General features: G+C 49.4%; 1 protein-coding gene across 1 annotated transcript; it reads right to left on the reverse strand.

Moving 5' to 3' along the window:
• Window positions 1-643: 643 nt before the first annotated feature.
• LOC147986369 (cytochrome P450 86A22-like) lies at window positions 644-3,021 on the reverse strand. Its single transcript, XM_087544692.1, has one exon. It carries the CDS (start codon window positions 2,760-2,762, stop codon window positions 1,173-1,175), a length of 1,590 nt encoding a protein of 529 aa, XP_087400818.1. The 5' UTR covers window positions 2,763-3,021; the 3' UTR covers window positions 644-1,172.
• Between the last annotated feature and the right edge of the window lie 18,596 nt (window positions 3,022-21,617).

Genomic DNA, 21,617 nt, shown 5'->3' on the forward strand with positions numbered 1-21,617 from the left:
TCTCATAGCAAAATGAGTGTTTTTTTTAGATAAAGCAAAATGAGTGCTTGTACTACATGTCTACATGATATAATCAGCAAGCGCATGGAAACATGGCTTATTAGCGCTGCCAATGGTTGGCCGGGAGGTGTAAGGCGGGCCCTGGTATTGAGTTGGAGTGTACCTGAGCACATTGTACCGAAAAACTGACTGAAAATAAAATAATTTCAGTCACATTTTCCCTCTTTCCTTCTGTGTTGTATGTTGTTCGTTGGATACTGATCGGACGATTCAGAAATAAAGTGACTGAAACAGCTGAAAATTTCAGGTGCCTGATCCATAGGCCCTCCCAACTCGTGAACATAAATTTTCGACCGGAAAACCATCAAATGGGAATGCAAAGGCGCGTCGGAACTCTCTATCAGTTTGCATTGCCTCCTTGATGCACCGTCCTGGAGAACAGAGTATGATGTATCGCCTCGACAAAGGAAGAGTGTCGCCCTCTCGGTCTCGTGCACGAGCCTCAAACAACCTTAAGATGGAAACAGCGATGTCCATTGATCTCCATGTCGACCTCGTGCCATCAGTAGCTACCTACCGGCAATCAAGACGCCAGAAATAGAAAGGGGAATTAATAAGCAGCCCGGACCAACGGGTCCATCCAGAAAATAATCATATGTTTCACCTCGCATGTGCACACGCAACCTCTCTGCTAACAACAACAATCGGCGGCGCATTAACACAAACCGCCCAGACGAATTTGGAGCTTATACACTTCTAGTGTGTCATACGTACTCCCTCCGTTCCGAATTACTTGTCTTAGATTTGTCTAGATACGGAGATATCTAGCACTAAAATAAGTCTAGATACATCTGTATCTAAACAAATCAAAGACAAGTAATTCGGAACGGAAGGAGTAGTTTAGTACAGTACAGTACAGGAGAGGGGCATTATTGTTTGTTGCCCCTGTGTTTTCCCTTTCTTTCTGATTTGGATATTTTTAGACAGATCCCTTTATCCCGATGTAGATATACTCACCTACTAAGTAGTACCTGTTGGTGTGTTGGACTCGTGTATCTACACAGTTTTCTTGCCACTTCCAACTTTGTCCTCCGGACCTTCCCCATATGGCACGAACCGTACGTACGTGGAGCATGCATGCACGGCACCGCGGGGCCATACCCATCGATCTTCTACGCGCAGGCCGCGACGGCGGGCGCCGCGGCGGGGAGCTCGTCGAGGGTCGGGGCGAGGTCGCGCGGGCGCACCACCATCCGGAGCCCGTGCTTCATGAACAGCGTGAGCGACATCTTCTGCTCCACGCGGTGCCCCGGCGCCACGGCCAGGCGGTGCCGGAGGAGGATGCTCCCCGCGATGTTCTTCATCTGCAGGTACGCCAGGTCCTTGCCCAGGCATATGCGCGGCCCGGCGTTGAACGCCACGAACCTGTACGAGTCGTGCGGCTCGAACTTGCTGCCGTCGGCCGACAGCCACCGCTCCGGCCGGAACTCCAGGCAGTCCTCCCCCCACACCGTCTTCATGCGCCCGGCCGAGTAGATGGAGTACGTGACGGATGACCCGGCCGGCACGAACGTGCCGTCGGGGAGGTAGTCGTCGGCGACCACGTGCTTGGAGTCCTCCGGCACGGACGGGTACAGCCGGAGGGTCTCCGAGAGCGCCGCCTTGAGGTACACGAGGCGGTCCAGCTCCTCGTAGTCGAACGGGGCGGCCAGCCACAATGCCGGGTCGTCTGCGCCGCGGGACGCCGCCAGGACGGCGCAGAGCTCGCGCACGATCTTGCGCTCGACGTCCGGGTGGGTGGAGACCAGCCAGAAGAACCAGGAGAGCGCCACCGAGGAGGTGTCGCGGCCGGCGAGGATGAAGTTGAGCGCCACGTGCTGCAGGGAGTCGTCGGAGTAGGTCCCCTTGCGCATGAAGCGCGACAGGAGGTCGTCATGCGGCGTGGACCCGTCGCTCTTGCCGGCGAGCTCGAGCTTGCGCGTCTTGATGACGGCGGAGAGGTAGCGGTCGACGTGCGCGACGCTGCGCGCCAGCGTGGTCTCCATGCCGAGCCCCAGCCACTTCTTGCACCGCCACACGAACTCCGGGAAGATGAAGCGGTTGAGCGTGGCCTCGGTGGCGCGGTCGAAGGAGGTGGCGAAGGCGTTCTCGGGGAGGCCGCGGGCGAGCGTCTCCGGGTCCTTGCCGAAGGCGAGGCCGCAGATGTTGTCGAAGGTGAGGCGGAGGAGGAGGTCCTGCAGGTCGACGTGCGCGCCGGAGGCCGCCGCGTCGGACAGGATGGGGAGCATGCGGTGGTGGATGGAGCGGGAGACCCAGCGGGACATGGCGGTGCGGAGCGTGCGCGTGGTGAACTCGAGCGCGGCCGTCTTGCGCTGCGACACCCAGGTGTCGCCGTCGGAGTTGAAGATGCCGTCGCCGAGCAGGTCGCTGAAGACGCCGTGCCAGAAGGGGCCCTTGGGGTAGTTGTCGAAGCGCGCCTTGAGGACGTGCTCCAGGTTCCTGGGGTCGCACGTGACCGTGACCAGCCCGCCGCGGCGGGCCACGCCGGGCACCGCGAAGATGCAGGTCTGATAGGTGCCCCCGGTGCGGCGCAGGTTGCCGACGATCCACTCGTGCATGTCCTCCGCGTGCTGCAGCAGCCCCGGCAGGCTGCCCACCAGCGGCCACACCCGGGGCCCGCTGAGCCCGCGCGACATCCGCCAGAACCACGCCAGGTACGCGGCCGCCGCCGCCACCACCACCGCCCACGTCCCTGCCTCCATCGCCAAGCTGGCCAAGCTCGATCGCCGGAGCGCGGTGAGAGGTGAGGTGAGGACGGGAGAGGTGGTGCAATATGGAATGTGATCGGCAGGACGGGGCTATATAGAAGCGGCCGGGGAGAGGGCAAGCAAGGCGATGGATGGCAATGAATTGGCTTGCCGCTGTCGCGACGACTTGGGAGCGACTGGGAAGGCGGCCAGTGATGATCACTGCAGCTGGAGGAGTAGGCCAAGGCAGTGGCCCGTACCCCATCCGCCCTGCGTGCGCGCGGGATATATGGAGGCGGGGCATGAAGAAGGTTTGACGTGCGGGTCACCGCCGCGCGGGGGAACGTCCGGGTCAGGCCATTAATCGCCGCCCGGAGGCGTTGGGCGGGCGGGCCGCTCCGCTCCGAACCGAACCAGCGGCGCGTCAGTGGCGCCGGCTTTGCATGCACGCATGCATGCCCGGGCGCGCGACGGTGCGCGCCGCGTGCCGCTCGCACCTACCAATGGGGGCCGGGGGGAGCCATTCAATGCGCGCGCATTGAAGGCGCACGGCGCATGCGCCCGGCCGCGGTACGCCCTGCACCACCCTACCGCACGGTACGCCCGGCTTGCTTGGCGAGGTCTAGGTGAGCCATGCTTGGTCGATTTTATATTTTATTTACACATACATACTCTACACAGGACCGGAGTGTGCATGCAGGCTCGCAGCTCCCGGGGCAGCTTGAGGAAACAGTGAAACATGCGTGTGCGTGCATGCAACAGGCAGGGAGGACGGACGGACGTAGCCTTGATTTGGTGGGGAGGTACCGCCAGCTGAGCGGGACGTGTGGGAGAGGGGAGGAGAGGTTGGTGCCAAAACGGCATTACTATCAGCCTATCAGGTCAGGCAAAGCTAATGCAGCAGGTAGATGCATGGGTGAAACTGGCCAGCGGCTGCGAGCTTTGGTCAGGTCAAGCAGCCTGCACGCACCTACGCCGGCGGCCGCACCCGGTTTCGTGATGGGTTGGAGGCGTTGGGCCACCCAACATTCATCTACAACATCTGACTCCATCGGACTGCTGCTCTGGTTTGGCTATTCTCACCTCTGCCCTGGTCGTCGCCCTGCGCCGCTGCACCAACATATATGGTCAGACGCTGATGGCCTGCGCACTGCTCTTGCCGAATCGAAGGCTATACACAGTAGTACTACTGAAAAACTAGGGAAGCTCATCAGTGCTACAAAATTGCTAGTACAAAATTTGTCGTTACTGAGTCCAACTGTCCGAGGACAGCCTGCTTGGTCTGTGGCCGGGACGATTACTTCTTTCACGTGTCCCTGTCTTGCTCGGACAGCACGGCGAGGAAGAAAATTCAGTGCTTTCCTTAACACAGCCCGATTAATATTCATGGTCCGGGAGCAGTTGGGAGCAAGTTAACTGAGATGAAGCCCCGAATGATCAACCTACTAGCGCGGTATGCAACTACACCATCAATAAGCACAACTACACCGCACGGTACTACTATCTTGTCGATGGTATGCATTCTTAGTGGATGTCATTGTGAAGACGATCTTCGGCCCCCTGCGGTAACCAAAGAAAATCTCTCTTTGCCCAAATGCAAGGAGGTGTTATGAATAATGTGGAGAAGACATTTGGGGTGCTCCAAAGTCAGTGAGATATTCATGACGGGGTGATGACTGCATGCGTATTGACGCACAACATACATGTGAGGGGCGACTGAATGAGGACGATGGTGTATGCAATATTGATTTTGAGAGCCCGGAGAAGGCAAAGCGAGTTGCACATTTTCTCAAGATGCGCCAACAACTTCGAGATCGAGAAGTACATCAACAACTTCTCAGCGGTCTTGCGACAACGATCATGTGGAGCATTTATGAAACCCAATAGATTCGTGATGTCATTTTAATTTTTTTTTATGTCTAAGCTATGTACTTCAAATAATATTTATGTTTGAACTTTGTACTTATAAATCTAAACTATTTATTTGTATGTTTATACCATGAATTTTGAGTGCTCATGTTTGGTCGAAACAAATTGTAAATTGGCAAACATAGGTCGGACAAATGGGAGCTGGACAAATGGTACATCGGTGTACATTTGTTCTTTGCAAAGAAATGGGCTAAAGTTGCAAGTCCTATTGTAAGAATACTCCACCATTCATAATTTTCGTATATATAGTCCTCATGTTTCATTATAGGGATTCTATATTTGAGGATTTGTTCTGAGAATATTGTACCGATTAATTCGACACATAGAAGTACATTCAAAGAAGAACCAAAATTATTGAATAACTTAATTTCTTTTTCATAAGTCATTTCATATTAGTTCAAAACATCGTTATTTGTTTGTTTGCTACGCAGGTTTTTGATGTTCATTGCCACTAGAAAATGATCGTTATTTTATTAAAGAATACGATTGTATTACAAAAAAAAAGTCGGTTTCTTCCAAGTATTTTTACGAATACACTTTCTCGACTTGAAGTACGTTGTATTCAAAAAATAAATTACCTATTCTTTAGTTGCACGTGAAAGACAAGAAATCAATCCTTATTTATTACTTCATTTTTCTAATGTGGATAAGACAAGAACTTTTTAGGATTGTTTATGTATATATTTTAGACTTTGTTTTAGTAATATAAAATATTGGACATGGAGGGAGGTAATATGAGGTATGCCCTTGAGATGTCCTTAGAGCACCTATAGTAGAGTAGCCATAGGACCCCAATAGCCATAATAACCGTCAATATGGCCCCGAGCGCATATATGAAACACGTTCTGTATGTGACATGGTGGTTGCCAATATGGTGCTCTCGGCAATAAATGGACATTTGTACTAGTTGTAAAAGGTGATGTGTCACTATTAGGGTCACATTACATTATAAACTAGGCGTTTTGTGAAGCATAGAAGGCACATATAGGTAACTATCTGGACTAGCAGAAGTTTAAATAGGGATGTTTGATTGTTCTATGGAGTTGGTTATGGTTATGTGGTGAGAAAGTCATTTTTCTAGTTGAGTGCATTCTAAACCTCTGCTTTCTACCCGTTGTATAGCTTAAATTGCCAACTCACGGTAAAATCTAAAAATAGGAATAAAGCATGTTTAATAAAAGGAGGTGTAGGATCGAAAGTATGTCTAGAGGGGGGATGATTAGACTACTTGACCAAATAAAAATCTAGCATTTTCCCATTCTTAAGTCTTGGCAGATTTTTAGCAACTTAGCACAAGTCAAGAAATCAACCTACATATGCAAGTATAAGAGTATAGCAGTGGAATGTAAATCATTGCACATGAAGGTAAAGGGAGAAGTTTAGAGGGGGCAAACGCAATGTAGACATGGAGATTTTTGGCGTGGTTCTGATAGGTGGTGCTATCGTACATCCACGTTGATGGAGACTTCAACCCATTGAAGGAAATATGCCCTAGAGGCAATAATAAAGTTATTATTTATTTCCTTATTTCATGATAAATGTTTGTTATTCATGCTAGAATTGTATTAACCGGAAACATGATACATGTGTGAATACATAGACAAACAGAGTATCACTAGTATGCCTCTACTTGACTAGCTCATTGATCAAAGATGGTTATGTTTCCTAGCCATAGACATGAGTTGTCATTTGATTAATGAGATCACATCATTAGGAGAATGATGTGATTGACATGACCCATTCCGTTAGCTTAGCACATGATTGTTTAGTATGTTGCTATTGCTTTCTTCATGACTTATACATGTTCCTATGACTATGAGATTATGCAACTCCCGTTTACCGGAGGAACACTTTGTGTGCTACCAAACGTCACAACGTAACTGGGTGATTATAAAGGTGCTCTACAGGTGTCTCCGAAGGTACTTGTTGGGTTGGCGTATTTCGGGATTAGGATTTGTCACTCCGATTGTCGGAGAGGTATCTCTGGGCCCTCTCGGTAATGCACATCACTTAAGCCTTGCAAGCATTGCAACTAATGAGTTAGTTGCGGGATGATGTATTACGCAACGAGTAAAGAGACTTGCCGGTAACGAGATTGAACTAGGTATTGAGATACCGACGATCGAATCTCGGGCAAGTAACATACCGATGACAAAGGGAACAACGTATGTTGTTATGCGGTCTGACCGATAAAGATCTTCATAGAATATGTAGGAGCCAATATGAGCATCCAGGTTCTGCTATTTGTTATTGACCGGAGACGTGTCTCGGTCATGTCTACATAGTTCTAGAACCCGTAGGGTCCGCACGCTTAACGCTATGATGACAGTTATATTATGAGTTTATATGTTTTGATGTACCGAAGGTTGTTCGGAGTCCCGAATGTGATCACGGACATGACGAGGAGTCTTGAAATGGTCGAGACATGAAGATTGATATATTGGAAGCCTATGTTTGGATATCGGAAGTGTTCCGGATGAAATCGGGATTTTACCGGAGTACCGGGAGGTTACCGGAACCCCCCGAGGGGGCTTAATGGGCCTACATGGGCCTTAGTGGAAAAGGAGGGAAGCAAGGGAAGTGTGGGGCGCGCCCCCCAAGGCCCAAACCGAATTGGTTTAGGGCAAAGGGGGTAGGCCCCCTCTCTTTCCTTCTTCCCCCCTCCCAAGTCCTATTCCAACTAGGAAAGGGGGGAGCCCTACTCCCGGTGGGAGTAGGACTCCTCCTGGCGCGCCCCAAGGCTGGCCGCACCTCTCCCCCTTGCTCCTTTATATACAGGGGCAGGGGGCACCTCTAGACACACAAGTTGATCAAGTTGATCGTCTCTTAGCCGTGTGCGGTGCCCCCCTCAACCATAGTCCACCTCGATAATACTATAGCGGTGCTTAGGCGAAGCCCTGCATCGGTAGAACATCAACATCGTCACCACGCCGTCGTGCTGACAAAACTCTCCCTCAACACTCGGCTGGATCGGAGTTCGAGGGACGTCATCGGGCTGAACATATGCTGAACTCGGAGGTGCCGTACGTACGGTACTTGATCGGTCGGATCGTGAAGACGTACGACTACATCAACCGCGTTGTGCTAACGCTTCCTCTTTCGGTCTACAAGGGTACGTGGACAACACTCTCCCCTCTTGTTGCTATTCATCACCATGATCTTGCGTGTGCGTAGGAATTTTTTTTTAAATTACTACGTTCCCCAACAGTGGCATTCAAGCCTGGTTTTATGCATTGTTGTTATGTGCACGAGTAGAACACAAGTGAGTTGTGGGCGATATAAGTCATACTGCTTACCAGCATGTCACACTTTGGTTCGACGGTATTGTTGGATGAAGCGGCCCGGACCGACATTACGCGTATGCTTACGCGAGACTGGTTCTACCGACGTGCTTTGCACATAGGTGGCTGGCGGGTGTCAGTTTCTCCAACTTTAGTTGAACCGAGTGTGGCTACGCCCGATCCTTGCGAAGGTTAAAACATCACCAACTTGACAAACTATCGTTGTGGTTTTGATGCGTAGGTAAGAACGGTTCTTGCTAAGCCCGTAGCAGCCACGTAAAACTTGCAACAACAAAGTAGAGGACGTGTAACTTGTTTTTGCAGGGCATGTTGTGATGTGACATGGTCAAGACGTGATGAGATATAAGTTGTTGTATGAGATGATCATGTTTTGTTGAAGTTATCGGCAACAGGCAAAAGCCTTATGGTTGTCTCTCTATTGCATAAGATGCAAGCGCCAAATAATTGCTTTACTTTATCGCTATGCGATAGCAATAGTTGCAAGAGCAATTGTTGGCGAGACGACCATGTGACGACACATTGATATAGATCAAGATGATGGAGATCATGGTGTCATGCCGGTGACGATGGAGATCATGATGATGCTTCGGAGATGGAGACCACAAGCACAAGATGATGATGGCCATATCATATCACTTATATTTGATTACATGTGATGTTTATCTTTTATGCATCTTATCTTGTTTTGATTGACGGTAGCATTATAAGATGATCCCTCACTAAATTATCAAAGTATAAGTGTTCTCCCTGAGTATGCACCATTGCGAAAGTTCTTCGTGCTGAGACACCACGTGATGATCGGGTGTGATAGGCTCTACGTTCAAATACAACGGGTGCAAAATAGTTGCACACGCGGAATACTCAGGTTAAACTTGACGAGCCTAGCATATAACAGATATGGCCTCGGAACACGGAGACCGAAAGGTCGAGCGTGAATCATATAGTAGATATGATCAACATAGTGATGTTCACCATTGAAACTACTCCATCTCACGTGATGATCGGACATGGTTTAGTTGATATGGATCACATGATCACTTAGAGGATTAGAGGGATGTCTATCTAAGTGGGATTTCTTAAGTAATATGATTAATTGAACTTCAATTTATCATGAATTTAGTCCTGGTAGTATTAGCATATCTATGTTGTAGATCAATAGCTCACGATGTTGCTCCCCATTTAATTTTTTAATATTCCTAGAGAAAACTATGTCGAAAAATGTTAGTAGCAATGATGCGGATTGGATCCGTGATCTGAGGATTAACCTTATTGCTGCATAGAAGTATTATGTCCTTGATGCACTGCTAGGTGACAGACCTATTGCAGGAGCAGATGCAGATGTTATGAACGTTTGACAAAAGCTCGGTATGATGACTACTTGATAGTTTAGTGCACCATGCTTAAACGGCTTAGAATCGGGACTTCAAAGACGTTTTGAACGTCATGGACCATATGAGATGTTCCAGGAGTTGAAGTTAATATTTCAAGCAAATACCCGAGTTGAGAGATATGAAGTCTCCAACAAGTTCTATAGCTAAAAGATGGAGGAAAATAGCTCAAGCAGTGAGCATGTGCTCAGATTGTCTGGGTACTACAATCTCTTGAATCAAGTGGGAGTTAATCTTCCAGATAAAATAGTGATTGACAGAATTCTCTAGTCACCATCACCAAGTTAGTAGAACTTCATGATGAACTATAATATGCAAGGGATAACAAAAACGATTCCCAAGCTCTTCGTGATGCTGAAATCGACGGAGGTAGAAATCAAGAAAGAGCATCAAGTGTTGATGGTTAACAAGATCACTAGTTTCAAGAAAAGGGCAAAGGGAAGAAGGGGAACTTCAAGAAGAACGACAAGCAAGTTGCTGCTCAAGTGAAGAAGCCCAAGTCTGGTCCTAAGCCTGAGACTAAGTGCTTCTACTACAAAGGGACTGGTCACTGGAAGCGGAACTACCCCAAGAATTTGGCGGATAAGAAGGATGGCAAAGTGAACAAAGGTATATTGGATATACATGTTATTGATGTGTACTTTACTAGTGTTTATAGCAACCCCTCGGTATTTGATACTGGTTTAGTTGCTAAGAGTAGTAACTCGAAACAGGAGTTGCGTAATGAACATAAACTAGTTAAGGATGAAGTGACAATGGGTATTGGAAGTGGTTCCAAGATTGATATGATCATCATCGCACACTCCCTATACTTTCGGGATTAGTGTTGAACCTAAATAAGTGTTATTTGGTGTTTGCGTTGAGCATGAATATGATTTGATCATGTTTATTGCAATACGGTTATTCATTTAAGTTAGAGAATAATTGTTGTTCTGTTTACATAAATAAAACCTTATATGGTTACACACCCAATGAAAATGGTTCATTGGATCTCGATCGTAGTGATACACATATTCATAATATTGAAGCCAAAAGATGCAAAGTTAATAATGATAGTGCAACTTATTTGTGGCACTGCCGTTTAGGTCATATTGGTGTAAAGCGCATGAAGAAACTCCATGCTGATGGGATTTTGGAATCAATTGATTATGAATCACTTGATGCTTGCGAACCATGCCTTATGGGCAAGATGACTAAAGACTCTGTTCTCCGAAACAATGGAGCGAGCGACTGACTTATTGGAAATAATACATACTGATGAGTGTTGAGGCTCGCGGCGGGTATCATTATTTTCTCACCTTCACAGATGATTTGAGAAGATATGGGTATATCTACTTGATGAAACATAAGTCTGAAACATTTGAAAAGTTCAAAGATTTTCAGAGTGAAGTGGAAAATCATCGTGACAAGAAAATAAAGTTTCTATGATCTGATCACGGAAACAAATATTTGAGTTACAAGTTCCTCAATTAAAACAATGTGGAATAGTTTCACAAATTCGTGCCACCTGGAACACCACAGCATAATGGTGTGTCCGAATGTCATAACCGTACTTTATTGGATATAGTGCAATCTATGATGTTTCTTACCGATTTACCACTATAGTTTTGGGGTTATGCATTAGAGACAGCTGCATTCACGTTAAAAAAGGGCACCATCTAAATCCGTTGAGACGACACCGTATGAACTGTGGTTTGGCAAGAAACCAAAGTTGTCATTTCTTAAAGTTTGGGGTTGCGATGCTTATGTGGAAAAGTTTCATCCTGATAAGCTCAAACCCAAACTGGAGAAATATGTCTTCATAGAATACCCAAAGGGAACTGTTGGGTACACCTTCTATCACAGATCCAAAGGCAAGAAATTCGTTGCTAAGAATGGATCCTTTCTAGAGAAGGAGTTTCTCTCGAAACAAGTGAGTGGGAGAAAGTAGAACTTGATGAGGTAACTGTACCTGCTCCCTTATTGGAAAGTAGTTCATCACAGAAATCTGTTCCTGTGACTACTACACCAATTAGTGAGGAAGCTAATGATGATGATCATGTAACTTTAGATCAAGTTACTACTGAAACCTCGTAGGTAAACCAGAGTGCGATCCGCACCAGAGTGGTACGGTAATTGTCGGTGTCAAAACCGGCGGATCTTGGGTAGGGGGTCCCGAACTGTGCGTCTAGGCGGATGGTAACAGGAGATGAGGGACACGATGTTTTTACCCAGGTTCGGGCCCTCTTGAAGGAGGCAAAACCCTACGTCCTGCTTGATTAATATTGATAATATGGGTAGTACAAGAGTAGATCTACCACGAGATCAGAGAGGCTAAACCCTAGAAGCTAGCCTATGGTATGATTGTTGTTCGTCCTACGGACTAAAACCCTCCAGTTTATATAGACACCGAAGAGGGCTAGGGTTACACAGAGTTGGTTACAATGGTAGGAAATCCACATATCCGTATCGCCAAGCTTGCCTTCCACGCCAAGGAAAGTCCCTTCCGGACACGGGACGAAGTCTTCAATCTTGTATCTCCATAGTCCAGGAGTCCGGCCGAAGGTATAGTCCGGCTACCCGGACACCCCCTAATCTAGGACTCTCTCAGTAGCCCCTGAACCAGGCTTCAATGACGACGAGTCCGGCGCGCAGATTGTCTTCGGCATTGGAAGGCGGGTTCCTCCTCCAAGTACTTCATAGAAGATTTTGAACACAAAGGTTGTGTCCGACTCTGGAAAATAAGTTTCCACATACTGCCATAGAGAGAATAATATTTACACAAATCTAATCTGCTGACGTATTTCGTTGCGTGACATCACACCACGGCCAAGTCTTTATTCGAATCGTTTTACTGTCCCACCTCAGTGCGTTTAGCGAGGCGGTTTCCTTGGCACGTCCTGTCAAAGCAGAGATCGTGTCCCCTTATTCCGGGATTCTCATCAATACGGGCATGGGTAACCCAACCGTACCCGTTGGTATGTTTTCTCGATCAAAGGCGAGTCCCAAACGGTCACGGGGAGGGCCCTTGGTATTCAACCTCTTATAAAGAGACCAAGGGCTTACTCCTTTCAATCTCAAACGAGTTCGCCCTTCGCCTCGAGTTCCAACACCCAAGGCTCCAGATTTTAGGCGCTTCGGACCTTTGACAATGTCCGGTTCCGACCTTCGAGGCTGATGGATGCCCTCCTCCGTCACGGAGGAGGACGTGCTGAAGTTGAGAGAGGCCAGGTTCTTGACCGGCAAAATCTGGCATAGGCTGCCTGCTCAAGGGCAAGTCATTCCCACTCCCAAGCCTGGTAAGAGTGTGGTGTTCATGTCTCACTTCCTTCGGGGGCTAGGCTTCCCGACGGATCCCTTCGTGAGGGGGCTCATGTTTTATTATGGGCTGGAATTTCACGACTTGGCTCCAGAGTCCATCCTCCATATTTCCTCATTCATCATCGTGTGCGAAGCCTTCCTACATATTACTCCTCACTTCGGACTATGGCTCAAGACCTTCAAAGTAGAGCCGAAGATGATCGAGGGACGGCATGCAGAGTGCGGAGGCGCTGTTATAAGCAGGAATGCCGATGCCCCATGGCCCGAAGGCTCTTTTCAAGAGGAGTCCAGCTTATGGCAACGAGAGTGGTTTTATATTACCGCTCCAAGGAGCACCAAGTGGGTGGCGCCACCTGCCTTTCGCTCGGGTCCCCCACCACAGCTAGCATCATGGGTCAATAAAGGACTGGACTGGGGGCCGTCCAAGGATGTGCCCTTGTTGTAGGGCCGCATTCAAGATCTCCTAGAAAGAGATATTAGTCTGGTCGTGGTGACACAGATTATGCTGATTCGCCGAGCTCTACCCTGCAAACGTTGCCCCCTCCGCCTGTGGGAGTTCAATCCAGAGGGACCACGGGCTCTCCAACATTTTATGGGCACGACGCCCGTGGAGATGTACAAATTGTTCTTCGGATCACAAGCAATGTGTCCAGATTTGACCGAGGACGCAGGTCTGAGCTGCAACCGCCCGGATACTCAAGTAAGTAGCCCTGTGCCCGGACTCGCAATCCGCATATTTATCATAAAATTGCCCTTAGAAGAGTTATCCTTTAAACAGGAGTGGGCAGCGAAAGCAAAGCTAATCAGGTGTCCGACCCCCCTCCCTGAGACCACACCGGGTCCCGTGCTAGTCAGGATGTTGGAGGTTGTGCCTTCGGAGGGAAGCGCGGGAGGGGACAGGGAAGCTATGGTCTCCTCGAAGGAGGCCGTCTGGAAGGGAGGAATCGAAAATTCCTCTCCTTAGGGGAAGAAGAGGACCGCCTCTGAAGACCCGGAGACCATGGCCTCAAAGCGGGGGAAGAAATCTACGCCAGAGGCTCCCGCGCTGGGGGATACTTCGGCCGAATTATGCCCTCAAGGGGATCAGCCCTCCACCGAGCCGTAAGTAGAGAGGAGTTTTCTTTTTAAGAAATGAGAGAAATCCTTACTTTATATCTGAGAAAAGTTATCAAAAATTTACCTTAGCCCTTCTCAGCAAAGCTCATCTTCGGGGTATCTTCTTCCGGAGATGATGGAGAGCGGAACTGTTGGAGAATGTAGTAATTTCAAAATTGTCCTACGCACACGCAAGATCATGGTGATGCATAGCAACGAGGGGGAGAGTATGATCTATGTACCCTTGTAGATCGCAACGGAAGCGTTGACACAACGTAAAGGAAGTAGTCGTACGTCTTCTTCCCGATCAGACCGATCCAAGCACCGTTACTCCGGCACCTCTGAGTTCTTAGCACACGTACAACTCGATGACGATCCCCGGGCTCCGATCCAGCAAGGCTTCGGGGAGGAGTTCCGTCAGCACGACGGCGTGGTGACGATATTGATGTTCTACCGACGCAGGGCTTCGCCTAAGCACTACAACGATATGATCGAGGTGGAATATGGTGGCAGGGGGCACCACACACGGCTATGGAACGATCACGAGGATCAATTGTGTGTCTAGAGGTGCCCCCCTGCCTCAGTATATAAAGGAGCCAGGGGGAGGCCGGCCGGCCCTTGCTAGGCGCGCCAGGAGGAGTCCTCCTCCTAGTAGGAGTAGGACTCCTACTAGGAGGGGGAAAGAGTTGGAGGGGGAGAGGGAAAAAGGGGGGGGGGGCGCCGCCCCCTCCCCTAGTCCAATTCGGACCAGGGAGGAGGTGGCGTGCGGCCCACCTCTGGCAGCCCCTCTCTCTTCCACTAAGGCCCATATGGCCCATTACTTCTCCCCGGGGGGGGGGGGGGGTTCCGGTAACCCTCCGGCTCTCTGGTTTTCTCCGAAATCACCCGGAACACTTCCGGTGTCCGAATATAGCCGTCCAATATATCAATCTTTATGTCTCGACCATTTTGAGACTCCTCGTCATGTCCGTGATCACATCCGGGACTCCGAACTAACTTCGGTACATCAAAATGCATAAACTCATAATAACTGTCATCGAAACGTTAAGCGTGCGGACCCTACGGTTCGAGAACAATGTAGACATGACCGAGACACGTCTCTGGTCAATAACCAATAGCGGGACCTGGATGCCCATATTGGATCCTACATATTCTACGAAGATCTTTATCGGTCAGACCGCATAACAACATACGTTGTTCCCTTTGTCATCGGTATGTTACTTGCCCGAGATTCGATCATCGGTATCCAATACCTAGTTCAATCTCGTTACCGGCAAGTCTCTTTACTCGTTCCGTAATAGATCATCTCACAACTAACATATTAGTTGCAATGCTTGCAAGGCTTATGTGATGTGTATTACCGAGAGGGCCCAGAGATACCTCTCCGACAATCGGAGTGACAAATCCTAATCTTGAAATACGCCAACCCAACATCTACCTTTGGAGACACCTGTAGTACTCCTTTATAATCACCCAGTTACGTTGTGACGTTTGGTAGCACCCAAAGTGTTCCTCCGGCAAATGGGAGTTGCATAATCTCATAGTCATAGGAACATGTATAAGTCATGAAGAAAGCAATAGCAACATACTAAACGATCGGGTGCTAAGCTAATGGAATGGGTCATGTCAATCAGATCATTCAACTAATGATGTGATCCCGTTAATCAAATAACAACTCTTTGTTCATGGTTAGGAAACATAACCATCTTTGATCAACGAGCTAGTCAAGTAGAGGCATACTAGTGACACTCTGTTTGTCTATGTATTCACACATGTATTATGTTTCCGGTTAATACAATTCTAGCATGAATAATAAACATTTATCATGATATAAGGAAATAAATAATAACTTTATTATTGCCTCTAGGGCATATTTCCTTCAGGAACGCCTCCCCCTGCGATACCGCCTTGTGAGGCGGGCGACCCTGAGGTATCGTCGCGGAGGGTTTCTCCGAATCCGGCAGGGCCGGAAGGTAGTCATATGGCTCCCCAAAGCCTTCCGTGTCCGGCCTTCGAAAAGGGCCATCGGATGAGTCCGGCACCGTCTAGTGCGCGGTCGGAGGAGCTGAAGGATCTGCTAGGGCGAGCATCCATCTCAGAGGAGCACCGTGCATTGATGGGTACGGTGATTGAGAGGATTTCATCCGCGGAGAGTGGATTGCACAAGGCCGTCAGGAGTTTACTGACAGGTTTTGAGGTACGCGAAATAATGTACCCTTTTTGGACAGTTGCACATAAATAAGATGCACCCTGTGTAGATAGTAGCCCCTGAGACTCTGTGCGTTGTCAGAAGTGACGGCGCGCAGAGGATCATAATCCCAGGTCTAATATGCCGCCTTCATACGTAGGTGGCGAAGTGTTCGGTGGCCATCCGGACTGATGAATTTGCCGAGCTAAAGCGGCAACTTGACGTGGCAGATGCCGACATCGTGCTTGTCAACAAGCGGCTTGACGAGGCACAAGGTATGTGATTCCTCCGGCGGCACCTGGTAAGAGGAGCTTTATGCCAGCATCTTATGATGTGTGCGTGTGATGCAGATGGTGCTGCTGCCATGGAGAATCTTTGGGCGGAACTTGCCCGAGCCAAGGAGCAAGCCAGGAAAAGTGATGCGGCTACCGGAAAGGCAATTGAAGAGCTGAAAGCCGAACAGGCTGCTCACTACCGAAGCAAGAAGGAAATGGCCGAGATGGCTGTGAAGCTGAAGAGCACTGCTGACCGTTGCAAGCTTCTTAAAAAAGAAGATTAGGCGGAACAGACGGACTTGGAGAAGGCCGTTGCCGATGCCAAGGATGCTCGCTCTGCGATGAGAGCTATGAAGGAGGAGCTGCGTCAGGCCGGAGAGATCGCGGCTGGAAAGCCCTTTATGCTGCGGAGGAAGTTCTATGATCCTAAACATGCTCCGTTAGACCGGATGTGGAGTACGGCGGACACCTATCTGGATTTGGCAGCGAGTGCCGCAGATGTGGCTGAACACTTCCGAGATCAAGAAGATCGCGAAGTGGAAAAGCTCTTTTGGTCGCAGTTCCACAATCTGGAGCGTCCACTGTCATTAGCCGATCGTTTGGCCGAATGGGCCGAGCTAAATAGGTTGTCCGGACTCGCCATGAAGTATGTCATGAGTCATCTGTGGCCAGAGAGGCCGAAGCCCAAAAGTTATTTCGACTTGGTGCAACAGTTCCTTGGTGCGGCGCCGCATATCAATGCGATGAAGAGGTCAGCGTGCATAGAGGGTGCGCGGATGGCTCTTGCGCGTGTCAAGACACACTGGGCGGAAATGGAGGCCACCACTGTTGCATCCCCAGACTCGGATGGAAGCCGAGTACCTGCCGAGCACTATGTTTAGGAAGTTCTGCAAGGCGCTCGTTTAATAGAGACGCAGTGCTCAAAGGATACTATATTCGAATAGCATAGATTATTGTAAAACAATATTTTGATAAATTGTAGAAGCTTTTTATACTTGTGCCTGCAAGTATTATAATACCTCATGTGCGGCCGTTTAACATATATGTATATATAATCTGAAAGATGGCAGTCGTCGGCTTCAGCCCCCACGCACATAATGCGGGGGTGTTCGCAGAAGGCGCATTTTCACACTTAATCCAACGTATTGGTCCTACAAAGGAGGTGATAGCGCAGCGAACTAGGCAATCGGACTATGGTGCTTTATCACTTTCACTTAGCCATAGGAGTTTGACAGTGAGGCTACTTATATAGCCACTGGTGGCGCCTGCGCTCGCCCAAACTCGGGGCTCGTATGTGCCTGGCCGGGAAGCGGCCCTTCGTTAATGCGGAGGAATCCTAAAGATTCCGGTAAGTCATCGAGTGGTTGACCAGTCTCACGCTATATCATGACAGTCAGTTTTCGGCTTTCTCTATTGAGGTGCTCGCCTGGCCGAACCGGGGCACAATCGCAGTAGTTCTCTTGGTGCCGCCTTAGCCGATAGAGCGGAACGTAAGGTAGCAAAACACAGGAGTCGGGCAAACCCAACATTTGACCAAAGACATGATTCGGAGCTGATGCATATAAGACCAAACTCGCGACGCCGAACACTCCCTAAGGTATTCGGTCTTTATGAAGGCGGGCGGGATAACGCCCTTAGTAATAAGCCCCTAGTGTCCAGGTACGCGCAAAACTCTGACGTGGCCACATGCCAAAACACCAGCCTCCTCCTTGGTTATACCAAGAAACCAGGGGATGTGTATCAACAAGAGACAGTAAAAAAGGTTTACGCAGGGTCTTAATCTGAAAAGAATCCTTGGAACGGGTCCTTGCTACACGTCTGCGCCTGTGTCTCCATTGTGCCGTATCCTGGATGAGCGTAGCACGGTGTTCATCTGTAAAAGAAAGGAACTTAGTTGAAGAAAGATCGTGCCGAACATAAGTTATACTAAATAAACAAAGTATAAATCGAAATGGGTAAAATTGAGCTTTATTGTCTCTTGTTTTATATGCGTGGAGCCCCTGGTACAGGGGTATATGGCTATTAAGCCTTTATCAATTATATGTTTATGCCGGACTCGTCTAGCCGTGTCCGTGGTCTTGATGACCTGTTTAGGTGCTTTGGCTGGTGAAGCCGCTTTATTGTGGGGCTGTCAAGGCAGCCGCACTGTCTTCCGCGCAGGAGGAACACTCAAAGTTTTCCCTTTAATGAGATCATGCCTCGTGGACCGGGCATCTTAAGAGTAAGAGATGCATAATGTGGTATTGCGTTAAAGCGGGCGAAGGCTTCGCGTCCCAGCAGTGCTTGATAGCTACTTGAGAATGGGGCGATGTGGAAAGTTAGCTGTTCGCGACGGGAGTTATCGAGGGAGCCGAACATAACTTCTAGCCGGAGAGAACCCATGCAATGGGCATCCGGGCCTGGCATTACCCCTTGAAAGGAGGTTTTGCTATGGTGAATTTTTGTTGGGTCTATCCCCATGTTGCGGATTGTGTCCTGGTATAACAGGTTTAAACCACCGCCGCCGTCTATCAGGACATTTGTAAAGTGGAGTCTGCTGATTATTGGATCTAATACCAAGGCAGTCCAGCCTGCGTTCCGGATACTTCTAGAGTAATCCTGATGGTCGAAGGTGATCAGTTTTAACAACCATTGGCGAGACTCCTTTGGGATAGGCCGTATGGCGCGTATCTCTGTTGGCGCCATTCTGTTCGTCACGTGAAGTAAGTTTACTGTTTTGACTTCTTGTGGGAAATCCTTTTGTTTCCTGGTGCTCTGCTTGTGGGGTTCATCATCGTCCTCACTTGGTGTGTCGAGCCCCTTGTGTTCGGCGTTGAGTTTGCCGGATTGCTTGAAAACCCAACAATCTCTATGGGTATGGTTCGCAGGCTTTCCGAGAGTACTGTGTATTTGACATATCTTGTCCAAGATTTTGTTTAAGTTGGATAGCTCGTCCCTGTTATCCTTGAGGGGCGGCTTTCTCTGATTCTACCGCGAGCTTTTGAATCCGGCGTTGACCGCCGTGCTCTTTGGGCTGTTTCTCTTATTCCAGCGTTGGTCCTTGCTGCGTCGTTGTTTTCCGTTTCCATCCCTAACTTCGGATGTACTTGGGTCGCTGGTGCTACATCTTGCCAGCCAGTTGTCCTCTCCTGCGCAAAAGCGGGTCATGAGGCTTGTTAATGCGGCCATTGTTCTTGGCTTTTCTTGGCCGAGGTGTCTGGCGAGCCATTCGTCTTGGACGTTATGCTTAAGAGCTGCTAGGGCTTCGGTGTCCGGACAGTCGACTATCTGATTCTTTTTAGTAAGAAATCTTTTCCAGAAATTCCGGGCTGACTCTCCGGGCTGTTGAGTTATGTGACTGAGATTGTCTGCATCTGGAGGGGGACATAGGTCCCTTGAAAATTTGCCCGGAAAGCATCCTCAAGCTCTTCCCAACTTCCAATGGTGTTTTCGGGAAGGCTTTTGAGCCAATGCCGGGCTGGCCCTTTAAGCTTGAGGGGTAAGTATTTTATGGCATGGAGGTCATCTCCTCTGGCCATGTGTATGTGGAGGATATAATCCTCGATCCAGACCCCAGGGTCTGTTGTTCCGTCGTACGCCTCTATGTTTACGGGCTTGAATCCCGCTGGAAATTCATGGTCCAGCACCTCATCGGTGAAACATAGGGGGTGTGCGGCACCCCTGTATTTGGGTGTGCCGTGATGTTCGGATATTTGTTGTGTTGCATTGCTTACTAGAGCTTGCTTTCGTGGCCGTAGATAGATCTGGCTGGGCCATCTTTTTGATGCGGATCCTTTGGTGGATCGCGTGCCGGCTTGTGTGCGGCGCCGCTTGCCGCTCCATGCTGGCCATGCGGTCGTCTATCCGACCGGGTGGCTTTCGTATTTGTTAACTGCGGGGGCTCTAAGGCCTCCTCGTGAAATTCAGGCAGTAGCTTTTGCTGTGGATAGCTTTTTGTGCAGCGACTGCCGCCATATTTGTCTACGGTGTTGCGTACTTTGCTCCATTTGATTCTGAGTGCATCCTCCGCAGTTTTGAGCTTCCGCTTTTGCTTTTTCAGGCTACGCGCAGTGGCGAGGAGCCTTTTGTGGAGGTTCTTCTGCTCCATGAGCCTATCCGGCGTAAGGTCATCCGGACTGTTGTTTTCGCCGGGGACGGGGTGTTCGGTTTGTTTATCCAAGTTGCCCTGTTCGGACGGTTGCTCGAAGGCATGTTCGTTGTCCGCCGGCTCGTCCTGCTCTATGGCTGGGTCTGTATGGTTGCTGTCTCTGTTGAGGTGGGGCTTGGAGCGGCGCTTACGTCGCCGCTTTGATTGCTTTTCGAGAGAATGATCCCTCGTTGCATTCCTGTGTTCCTCGTCGTCGCTTCCTTTGGGTGTGTCCACCATGTATACATCATGAGATGAGGTGGCTGCCCAGTGCCTTATAGGCGTTGGTTCATGTTCCGTCGATGTCTTCAGAGTCGAAGTCGAGCACGTCGTTTAAATTATCGACAGTGGCTACGAAGTGGGTGGTGGGTGGGCATCGAATTTCTTCGTCGCCCACATCCCAATCCTGCCGGTCATAGTCCGGCCAGGACTCTCCTGACAAAGAGAGAGACCTGAGTGAATTCAGAATGTCGCCGAAGGGCGAGTGCTGAAAGATGTCTGCGGTGGTGAACTCCATGATCGGCACCCAATCGGATTCGATCGATAGGGGCGCGGAGGGCTCGGAGTCCGGAGAGGAGTCCGGCTCCTTGGAGTCACGAGCTTCGCAGAGGACAGGGCTGGTGTTTGGCTCGATCGCCGTAGAGATTGCAGCCCTCGAGGTGGTGTCCAACCACCCATCCTCGATTGGCGCAGTTGGCTCCGAAAGGGTCGGAGCTGATGCGGGTGTGGCCTCCAGGGCACTGTTCTGCGGCAGAGCTAGATCATGCCCATCGTGACAGTGCAGCGCGCTTGGCTGCGGCTCGAATCCATCGAAGATCGAGTCTCCGCGGAGGTCGGCCGTGTAGCTCAAACTTCCAAATCTGACCTGATGGCCAGGGGCGTAGCTTTCGATCTGCTCCAAATGGCCAAGCGAATTGGCCCGCAGTGCAAAGCCACCAAATATGAAGATCTGTCTGGGGAGAAAAGTCTCACCCTGGATCGCATCGCCGTTGATGATCGGAGAAGCCATCGGGCCTAAAAGTGACGACACAGAGGAACTCTCAATGAAAGCACCAATGTCGGTGTCAAAACCGGCGGATCTCGGGTAGGGGGTCCCGAACTGTGCGTCTAGGCGGATGGTAACAGGAGACGAGGGACACGATGTTTTTACCCAGGTTCGGTCCCTCTTGAAGGAGGTAAAACCCTACGTGCTGCTTGATTAATATTGATAATATGGGTAGTACAAGAGTAGATCTACCACGAGATCAGAGAGACTAAACCCTAGAAG

Source organism: Triticum urartu, chromosome 2A (genome assembly GCF_056163025.1).
Source record: "Triticum urartu cultivar PI428250 chromosome 2A, HENAU_Tu73, whole genome shotgun sequence".
Taxonomy (NCBI): domain Eukaryota; kingdom Viridiplantae; phylum Streptophyta; class Magnoliopsida; order Poales; family Poaceae; genus Triticum; species Triticum urartu.